The following is an 11,605-nucleotide window of genomic DNA, read 5'->3' on the forward strand; positions in this document are numbered from 1 at the left end:
GAATTATTTACCGACAAAATAAACATTCGTCGCTAAAGGTCCATTTGCCAACAACAGCTTATCGTCGCTAATGGTTTTAAAAATTTTCAGAATTGTTTTTTCAGCAGCTTCTTTTTTGTCTACAAAGCCCTTTACCAAGAATTCTAGGGTTGACGGAAATAGTATTTGGCGAGAGAATTTTGTAGTCGTCGGTAAAGGGCCTTATCGAGAAACGTAAAAATTCCTTGGCAAATACAATCCCAAAGGAAGCATGCACGATGAAGGTGCCAAAAAATTTAGTTTCCTCAGTAAATCCTTTACCGATGAATATGCCAATTTTGCCGACAATATTGTTTTGTTGGTAATTGATAATTTTCTTGTAATGAATATTATATAAAAATTTCATTTATTTCATTTTGATCTCTTTTGATAATGATATTTTAGATGAAAAATTAACTAAGGATTAACGATGTAAAAAATTAACAAATTCAATGATCAATCTGTCAAAAATAAAAAGTAGTTTAAGAACCTAAAATAGTTTAAATATCACTAGCAATAAAGTTGCAAGGACTTTATAGCAAAAAAAAGAAAATTAGGGAAAATTAATAAAGATTAACAATGTAGAGAGGTATCTTCTTTTATACTCATACACTCGACTTAATGGTTGTACCATCGAGAAGAATTTGATCTCTTTTTATCAAAAGAAAAGAATTTGATCTGTGCAAAAAAATTCTCCTCCCTATATTGTAATAAAAAAAAGAAAACAACCCAGGGAGACGTTTTAAAGTAGAGAAACCGGGGTTAAAATATAAATAATGGCAAGCCCGAAGCCTCTAAATAAAATTTGCCTTCATTTGCAATAAAAGAGGATTGGACTTCTTTGAATTTGTATCTCTTCTTCATAACTCCCTTCGCCTTCTACGATGTCTAACATTGACGAGTCTCAATATAAAGAAGCTTGAAACCCCAGGTCAGATATTCTTTATCTACACAAGAATTAATTGCAAATGAAGCTTTTGAATCTCCTTAGCTTCAAATCTTTAAGAACTCTTTATATATATATATATATATATATTTTTTTTTTTTTCTTTTAATATTTATCTTTATAATTATTTGAATCTGTACTCCGTCTTTCTACAATCAGGAATCCGTTTGCTGTCGTTGAGTCCTAAAATGTCTAACTTTGACGAGTCTCAAGATACAGTGAGTGAAATGGATACAGGGAAGCCCGAAACCCCAGGTCAGATTTCCTCTATGTACATAAGAATTCTGGTTACTACTGCTTGTATGATGCTCTCTTTATACCCAATATGTCATAAGAATTCAGTGCCAATGCAACTTTTTAATCTCCTTAGCTTTTAGAAATTGAATGGGTTCTGTTTTTTCATTTTTTTTATAATTATTTGAATTTATATTCCGTCTTTCTACAATCAGGAATCCCTTTGCTGTCGTTGAGTCCTAAAATGTCTAAGTTTGACGAGTCTGAAGATACAGTGAGTGAAATGGATATAGGGAAGCGTGAAACCCCAGGTCAGATTTCCTCTATGTACATAAGAATTCTGGTTACTACTGCTTGTATGATGCTCTCTTTATACCCAATATGTCATAAGAATTCAGTGCCAATGCAACTCTTTATCTCCTTAGCTTTTAGAACTTGAATCGGTTCTATTTTTTCATTTTTTTTATAATTATTTTCTTCAGGCTTTGGATTCAAGAAACGGAAACATGTAAGGGCTACCAAAACTATCAACGTTGATCCGGTTAGTACCCCTCTTTGTATGTCCGTGATTGGTGATATATACACAGTTTTGCCCCTACTTAATCACTTCTATTCATTCCAGAGTCAATTCAGAGATTTGGTGATTAAATTCACTGGTTTAAAAGAAAAGGATCAGAGCATCAAGGGCCAGGCAACAAAACCTTCGGAAGGTTCTGGGTCAGCAGTAGTAGATAATGTAAATGAGGATGAATATGAGAATTTGCCTGAACATTTGAAGTGGTTGCTTCAATATTGTCTCCTATTCCCATCAAGTTATGAATTTAGAAAGGATAAGTTAGTAAAGTTGTGGGTCGCCGAGGGCTATATTCGGGACAGTTCATTTCAGAGTTTGGAGGACACAGGCAGAGTTTATTTTAATTCATTGGTAGCCATGGGGTTCATTCTTCCCTCTAGATATGATAACAGTGTGGATTTTGTCCATACATCAGATGATAATTTTGTATTTGATCGCGATGACTGTAATTCATTGTACAGATTAAATGATGCCAAGATGCAGTGTCTTGAAGATTCATGTTTTAGGGGTGATTATACTAGAGTTGCGAATCATGGTTTACATGGAGTTACTGATAAGACATTGCATTTGTCTTTAAATTGCAAGGACACTAATGAAGCAACTTTGACATCACTTGAAAATTTTAAGCAGTTGCGAACCTTGCTTCTGCTATCTAGTTGTGGATCTTCTATCAAACAAGTTCGTCGTGAACTATTTTTGAGCCTAAAGCTCTTGAGGACACTGGATTTGAGTGAAACACTCATTTCTGAATTGCCAAGTTCCATTGGGAATGTAAAATCTTTGCGATATCTTGATGTCTCCCATACACTCATTAAGCGATTGCCAGAATCAGTTGATTGTCTTCACAACCTACAGACTTTAAATCTCAAAGGGTGCTTAAACTTAGTTGGGTTACCTAAGGGCATGAAGAAACTGATCAACCTACGACATCTTGAACTTGATATTGTTCGTCAGTTGGTTTCAATGCCTGCCAAGATTGGGAACTTAACTAATCTTCAGAATTTGTCTGCATTTCTTGTTGGCAGAGATGATGGGTTCCAAATTAGAGAGTTAAAGAATCTGAATAATCTTAGTGGCGTACTCGTCATTTCAAGACTTGAAAATGTAATGAGTACAGAAGAGGCTGAGGATGCTGCTTTGGCTGAAAAAAGACACCTCTATGAATTGGAACTACGTTGGAGTGACATGCGGATTGAGAAAGCAGAGGAGGAAGAAGAAAATTTGGAATGTCTTCGACCACATTTTGGCCTGAAAGAGTTGAGAATACTATGTTATGGTGGGTTGAACCTTCCAAGTTGGATTAGCAATCCAAAATTTGATCTCCTAATTGGTATTACTCTTTACAAGTGCAAAAATTGCCAAATTCTCCCATCCCTTGGGGTATTACCTGCTCTTAAGTTTCTTCATATTAGTGAAATGAATGATGTGAAAGTAATAAATAGTCAATTTCTCCGAAATGGGTCACCTCAACGATTGCATGCATTTCCCAAGTTGGAGAAATTTGCAGTTGATGCCATGCACAATTTGGAAGAGTGGACAGGAGTAGAAATAGGTGACTTTCCATCCCTACGTAAACTCGTAATGGAGTCTTGCTCAAAATTTGTTGCTCTTCCATCTCTTTCAAATCTCAGTTCCCTCGAGCATTTAGAAATTAAGCACTGTCCAAAGCTGCATTCCTTGCCCGAAGAAGGACTGTCAGCTTCACTTGAGTTTCTACTGATAAATGATTGCCCTGGATTAAAGGAACGTTGCAGCAAGGAGGAAGGCCAAGATTGGGGCAAGATAGCTCACGTGACTAGCATATGGATTGATCATCAAAAACTGTTATGACAGTGTTTAGTACGTGATCTCCAGTCAATATATAATTCAATATTGTACATGTATATATATATATATGTATGTGTGTCTTTATGCATGTATGCGTGTATTTATGTGTTGATTACTAAAAAAGGGAATCAAATATTCTAAACTCACTGAAGTTCAGAAAATGATAAATGTTATAGCACTAGAGTCTTGGAAGAAAATCATAATTATGGAAGCTCCCTTCTGTTCAAAATATAGTTTTCCCACTCCTTTTGTCTTGACTCTCAATTCTCACAGAAAATTCTATATTGCTGTCTCTTAGTTTTCTCTGTTGTTATATTTCACGCTTACACAAGAATGAGTGAAGAGAAAAAAAAAAGTTGTTCACATTTTTGGAAGTTAAATACTGCCAACTCCCATAAAATGACCATGCTAGTTTATATAACTACCTATATTGGGCGTTCTGAAACAACAGTATGTGTGTGTATGTAGCTTCATGAGTTTTCCTGTTACCTTATGAATGATATAGTTTATTTTAGAAGTTTTGTTATAATGGTTTTATGTATGCATATATATATTTATGCTTTTTTTTTCTAAAATTGATTAACTGCATTGTGTAGATATGTATTTACAATGGTTAACACAGTTGTGATGTAGCTTGATGAGTTTCCCTGTTACCTTATGAATGATATAGTACTTTAGAAGTTCTGTTATAATGGTTTGTGTATGTAATGAAATAGAAGTGAATCGAAAAACTTACAAATGGCAATAGGGGTTGAGGCAATCTTTTCCAGGGGTATCAGTGCTAGAATTTTGAATAGATAACTAAGCCAAGTAAGGATTTTATGGAAGGGCTGGTATTGTTAGAAAGAATTCATATAAACTTGTTCACTTTTCGAAATGAAGATGTATATCAATGTTATAGGTTTTGAAAAACTAGTTTTATGTTAGGATATTAACTTAACCTCAATTTTTTACATGCTAAATTCTTTGAATATGGAGTGAGGAGTAGCAACATTGGTTTATAATAAAATAGGAGGTAAGTTGATTTTTTCAATTATGTCTGCAAAATGAATTCCAGGATCGCTGTACTGTTTGATGCTTTGTTTTCAAGTGTTGGATTATGAATTCCAGGATCTTTGTACTATTTGAGGCTTTGTTTTTAAATGTTGGAATGGTCTGGCTCATTTGTGATTGTCTATATTTTAATCGTGGATTGAAGTCATGTTAGTGCGTTTATCTAGTTCAACTAGATTGTGGTCGTCTTTTTGGTCTTTGTTTTTTATTTAGTTGATTATGATAACCATTTCCATCTGGTTCAACTTAATTGAATTAAATTAAAATAAAAATTTTCTGATGGGTCTGGCCTCCGATTATATGTAATTGGGTGCCGGATTATGCTGGACGACACTGCCAGTATATCAAAATTTTAAATTTATAATAGTTCATTTTGCATTTTAAATGGACTCCTAAGAATTCATTTCGATATGGATAAAGGAGATATTTTTGTAGATGAATTGGTTGGGGAATTTTAGCACCGGCTGGGAAGAAAGGAGAAGCGGCCGTGTTGGTAAAGCCGCAAGTCCTAATCGTACCACACAAATAAATGAGATATTTATGAAAGAGAAACAACTCCTTATACAAGTACAATAAAACTAAAGTCACCAAAATATACATCAAATTTATTTCAAATAATCTAATTTTTTTGATTAATTTATTCATTCATATTTACGTGTTATTTGGTAAACGTTTTTGGTGAATCTTTTAATGCCTAGCCTTGTGCAAATATCAAATGTGTGTGTATATATATATATATAAATGCACCTGATCCATTTTCCACCATTGTCCAACTTACCAACCATCAGATCAACTGAAATTTAAAAATATATTTATATTTAAAATTTTATGTAAATATAATGAAGTATTAAAATTTTAATAGGGCAAATAAATCACATAATAATTCATATAAATTTTAAATATATATTTAAGTTTTAATCATTTATTAATAAGAGACTAACTATATGGATTCATATATATTTAAATTTCAATCATGTACTAATAAGAGACTAACTATATAGATACATATATTTCATGTACAGCTAGATACATATATTTCGTGTATAGTCTGGAGACTTTGGTCATATTTTTTTATTTTCTATTTTAAAATAGAACTTTATAAAAGAGACCCCCGATTTAGATATTTAATTCTTCTTCGTTTATACATATATACACATATATTTCGTGTACCGCCTGAAGACTTTGGTCGAGACTCTTTATTTTTTAATATTTTGAAATAGAACTTTGTAAAATAAATCCTCAATTTAGATATTTAATTCTTCTCCGTTTCTTCGGATTAGCGATACTTTAGGTGGTCATGTATCATTTTGCAAATAGTCCAATTGTGTCTTACCATGGTGAGAGAGACAGTCCTATACGAAGGGAATTCCACATCTGCATCGTATATCTATCTTGCCACTTAAACTTTTAAGCGAAAGAAAATTTCAAAAATTAAACAATATGACCTTTTTGTTGGTCTTGCTGAAGTCTTCGATAAATTTAATAGAGTTTTACAAAGTCTTGTTCTCCACAGACTTACAATCAATCTATTTTGTATAAAAATTCTGCAACTTAATCAAAATTCTTGTTTGCTCTTTCCTCTATCATCTGTTCGCTCTGTCTCTTACATTTTTTCATCTTCATTGTTTTGTCTCTTACATTGAAATTGTTTTAAAAAAAAAAAAAAATTAATCTCCGGGTTCCAATTGTAGAAGAAAAAAACATTAATGAGTTACAAAAGGAAAGGCTCTTTGCGCATCTGTGGAATTGTAGAAAAGTTAATGGCTTTTCGTGTTTTTTTTTTTTTTTTTTTTTTTTTTTTGTTTTTTTTTGTTTTTTTAACGGTAGTCTGCCACTTTAACCTGGGCAGAGAAGGTAGCTAGCGGCCTTGCCGCTCGGCCACTCGAACTTAGGCTGGGATATTAAAGAAGCCAGGCCGTAGCCAGCTCGGATGCGACCGCTGCTTTTTCAGAGGATAAGGTTGACTGAGAATTTGCACAGGAAATTATTAAATTAACCTCCTATCAACGGAAAATTATTGCGTTGGAATTTTCACTTTTCTTCCATTTTTGATAAAATACACTTTTCTTCCATTAGTCAATTCAACAGCTGACTAAGAAAATATTCAATTTTTTAACATCTTTAAATGTAAAATTATTTTTATTACGCTGTATTAACTGAGACGCGGTACTTTTTCTTAAAAAACAATTTGAAATTTTGAATGTAATAGGTACTTTTATACGGTTGAATTAATTGAATACTCTTAAAAGTAGGGCCGGATAAAATCCAATTCAATTCGTTTAATCCGTCCAATTTAATATATTTTTAATAGTTTGGATTAAATTTTTATATTAATTGAATTGGATTGGATTCAAAATATTATAAATTATATGGATTGGATTGATTATGAATTGGAAATATAAATTCAATCTAATCCAAATAATATATTATATAATTAAAAAATTATATATATATATATATATTTTTTATATATTAATTTTTATTTTTTTTTCCATTTTTATATATTAATTTTTAATATATATATATATATATTTTTTTTTTACATCCCCATATCCGAAATCGATTTTTGAGTGAATGAATTTTGATGAATGTATTATTTTACATTATTTGTTCTAATAATTTTAATTTAATGTTGTAGGAGTAGATGATGACATTAATGTTTGCTACTTGATAAGTGTAAGATGTGTATTATTTGCTACATTTTCTTTTTTATTTTACATTGTAAACTATGTTGTATTATTCTAATTGTATTTTATGTTTGGATAATTATAATTTATTATTTATATTTTATATTTGAAATTTTTTTTATTTGTATTATATATTTATAAATTAATAAGTTTCAAATTAATCAACCAATCCAAATCAAACCGATCATAAATGGTTTGATTTAGTTTGGATTTAACATTTTAATGGTTTGGTTTGGATTGCATATTAGAAAAACTGATGAATATGCATTGGGTTGTATTTCAGTCCAAAACCGAACTAACCCAATCCATGTCCACCTCCTACTTAAAAGTATTACTAAAAACTACAGCTTTTTAAAAATATTACTAAGAACTACAGCTTCTTTAAAGTCGTTTTGATTTCTCTAAAAGTGCTTTTTTTATTTTTATTTTTTTTACATATACAGCCATAAAAAATGAAGCTGTTTTAACAAATCTTCTTGGTAACAGTATAAGGAGAGCTTAAATTCCTTTTCTCATTAAATATTCATTCTATTTTAGAAAAATATATACTAACATCTTATGTATTTTGGCAAATTTTACGACCTATCTTTGTATTCTTAAAAAATTACAGTGAAATTACAACATATCAATTTCGTGGCATTGTCATCCATTTGTTTATTTTTTATTTATTTTTTCAAGAATGTCCTTTATAAATCCTTTGAGGTTCACCATACTTTAAATTTAATTTCTTAGATTTTGAAATATGCACCTAACACATTTTACTGTGAATAATCCATCTCTCTATGATCCAACTTTTGATGCACATACAAGTAGATTGTACGGTGCTTACTAATCCCTCGTGAGTGGTAAGCCAATCGTAAATATTCATTACAAGTAAATAACTCATACAGTATTAGTATAATGCAAGTACAAAGCAAGCAAAGAAAAAAAAAAATTAACAAAGATTAATATGAAAAATGACAAGAACATAAATCAATAAAGGGACTAAGTGAAATGCATTCCTTTTATTAATATCTCACGAGAAAGAGCCTGCAAGGGTTACAAGCATGCAACAAAAGCTCTCACTTATGATGGTGGTCAAAGCCTAACCACTTGCCGACTTACCAAGCCTTCTTAAAGAGCTTATGTAGTCATTACCCTCCTAGGCATAAGAAAACATCATGACGAGCAAGGAGTCATAATCACATTTTTTGAAAAGGAAAATAGAAAGTTCAATTAAGTGACGATGGATTTAACTAATGATTTTGGATGAATTTACTTTGAATAGTATGGGCATAAATTAGAAAGTACAAAAAATCCATGCAAATATATAGAGGTTGTAATATATACCCCTACTTAATTTGTTGGCATCCTCTATTGTAAAAATGCTTGCAAAGACACAAAACCAAGTAGTAAAATGGTTCGAATAAATTAAATTATTGAACCCAAGGAAATATTTGTATTAATTAAACCAAGTTAATTATTAATATTAAACGAACATAAAAATTTAAATAAAAAATAAATAGTAATTATCTAATTATTAAAACTAAATAATAAAATTAAAAGTAAGTAAATAAAAAGAAAACAAATTAAACTAAGATTTAATTTAATGATGATGAGATAAGAACTGTAAACTTCACCACCAGTTAATCCAATTTATCAATTATCATTCAAACAATAGAAATAAATTTTCGATAACTTAACTATGCTTGATTATAATGTCATTGCATATTGTTTTGACAACTATATGAATGTAAACACACAAGATGTTTAGTAATTCTAACATACTAAAAACAAGACATCTAATTAAGATTAAAGATCATGCATTTCTATTTAGCACAAAACCAAGTATCATGGCATCCTTACTAACTTGAGGAGCGTAAGCATGTAAATCAATAATTAAACTATAATATAACCTAAATTTCTATATAATTATATTGCTTAAATCATACATGAAAGAGGCCAATCATGAAGCATTAAGAACTAATTGATTAAGTTATTCAAACGCATACATATTTTTCCATAAAAATTAAAACATGATAATAAATAAAGGCTAAATTCATAACCCTAATTATGATTTAGTCCATAATTGAAACCAAAAGCATCATTATTAAACTAGTTCAACAATTGAAACAAGGAACAACAACAATAAAAACCAAAAAGAAGTCTCAAGGTTGACCAAGAAAAGTGGCTGCCAAGTCTTCAATGTCTTCTCCAATAACCAAATATGTTTCCATGCTAAAAGGAGCTCCAAGGATGGAAAAAGAAGTGAAAATAACCTAGGTTGTGTCACTCAACCAAGGAAGCAACCCAAACATCCTTAATTCTCTCTAAACCCCCAAAATAATTTCTTTCCAAAGTTGGCATCCTAAAACCTTAAGACAATTTGAGAAACTCCAAAAAATTGATATGTTTCTATTAGAGCATCTTAAAAGCTCGTAAGTAATACTCTAAACTTTCTAGATCTTCTTTCAATGAGGTGAGAGCTATATAAATATATATAGAATTTTAGGAACATTTTTCTCGCTTTTATTTTCAATGTGGAACGGTTGCAAGACACATTTTTTTAATCCATCAAAGAGGTTGGACGAATTTCATGTGTAAAAAGAGGCTTTTTGAGTTTAGTTGCTCCTCGAAACTTTCATTTTCTCCAATTCCTTCTAGAAAGATTGCTAATTAGTCCATTTTATCCATACTGAAAATATGATATGATATATGTGTCACTAAAGATAAATTAACCAATTGCCGCTACTTGGATTAATTAGGATATGCTTGGTTAATCAATTTGTCTTTCTTGATCAATGTTAGATATTAAAGGAATCTTCATCTTGAAGAATACTCTTCCTATAAGATTACAACTTCAAATGCTTGTGTCTTTTTACACATGATTTTTGGAATCGGAAATCTTGAAGAATCTTTTGAGATGTCGATCCATTTGAGAATGTCTTGAGAATCTTTATGGACTCTTTTGGAATCTTCTAGAATCTTTTGAATCTTGGTTTGACTAAGCTCAAGTCTTAATACCCATCATAATTCGACCTAAGGAATTCAAATTTAGCATTATTTTTAACAATTTCTTTCTTTTTGTCCTACATTTAGAAAAGCACAAGAATTAATGACTTTTCATAACAATTAAGTATAAAATAATAAATAATAAGCTAATAAAATGACATAAAATTATGAGTATTTTATGCCTACCATCTTTCATGACTTGGCTGCTTCAAATTCTTCGATTATCTACTTGTACGATGTTAAGTTTTCTTTTTGCTTCCAGCTGGTTTCTTCATCTCTTAAGTTTTTCAACTTAACTAGATACTTCTAATGTGGATGCCATGCTACAATAGTATTTTTTTTTTTTTGGTAAGGATTGCATTGACTTCTTTTTTCTTCTACAGCTTGATGTTGACACCGACTCTGGCTGACTGGTTGCATGTTGGATCCTCATTGTCTAAATTGTATATCTTCAAGTTGCTAACATGGAATATTGAATGCACCTAGCTTTCCCAACTTTAGCTATAATTGGGAGTGGACCTTCATACTTCCTCGCCAATCTTCTATCTCGGTTGCACAGGAAACAAAATTATTTTGAAGCAAGCTTCACCAGCACCAAGTTTTCAACTTGGAACTTTAATGGTCTCCAACCTTGACTTACCCTCTTCTTCATTCGATTTCCTGCCTTTTCCAAGTAAGATCTGGCTATTTCCACATTGCCCCTCCATTTGTTTGTGAAGTTGAAAGCTCTAGATTTCTTATGACAATATCTAGTTATTATATGAGGAAATAAGGGGTTTTGGACATTGGTAATCTTGAAAGGATTTTTATTGGTGGAAGAACTCTTTTAAAAGTTAAAGCAAAATTAGACTATGTCAGAGCTTGTGTCCAATTCTTTTTTTTTTGGCATTGACAATATGCCGCAACTATTCCACCAAATGCCATTGAGCTTTTCTGTTTGCTTATTAGTTTGAGGATGAAAACTTAGAGAAATATTAAACTGTGATCCAAGAAGCTTGAAATGTTTCGACCAAAAGGTTCCTATGAATCTTGCATCTCGATCACTCATAACATATTAAGCTTTCTCAAATATTTCACCATAAACTTAAATGAATAAATAAGTTGTCTCCTTTATAGTGCAATATTTGGAAGTCGAAATAAATGTTACATAATTTGAAAATCTATCTGCAATTATTAGTATGTTTGAAAGATCCTCGATCTTTGGAAGACTAGAAATGAAGTCTAGTAACACACTCTCCCATGGGTTAATGGGTGTAGGGAGCAGTTCTAACAATG

General features: G+C 31.1%; 1 protein-coding gene across 1 annotated transcript; it reads left to right on the forward strand.

The window, feature by feature from the left end:
* The first annotated feature begins 790 nt into the window (after positions 1 to 790).
* Positions 791 to 3,979, forward strand: LOC107421781 (putative disease resistance RPP13-like protein 1). Its single transcript, XM_016031096.4, has 5 exons — positions 791 to 949; positions 1,124 to 1,219; positions 1,414 to 1,509; positions 1,681 to 1,739; positions 1,821 to 3,979. Exons 2-5 carry the CDS (start codon positions 1,153 to 1,155, stop codon positions 3,600 to 3,602), a joined length of 2,004 nt encoding a protein of 667 aa, XP_015886582.3. The 5' UTR covers positions 791 to 949; positions 1,124 to 1,152; the 3' UTR covers positions 3,603 to 3,979.
* Positions 3,980 to 11,605: the final 7,626 nt, after the last annotated feature.

This window comes from Ziziphus jujuba, chromosome 3, assembly GCF_031755915.1.
Source record: "Ziziphus jujuba cultivar Dongzao chromosome 3, ASM3175591v1".
In the NCBI taxonomy this organism is placed as follows: Eukaryota; Viridiplantae; Streptophyta; class Magnoliopsida; order Rosales; family Rhamnaceae; genus Ziziphus; species Ziziphus jujuba.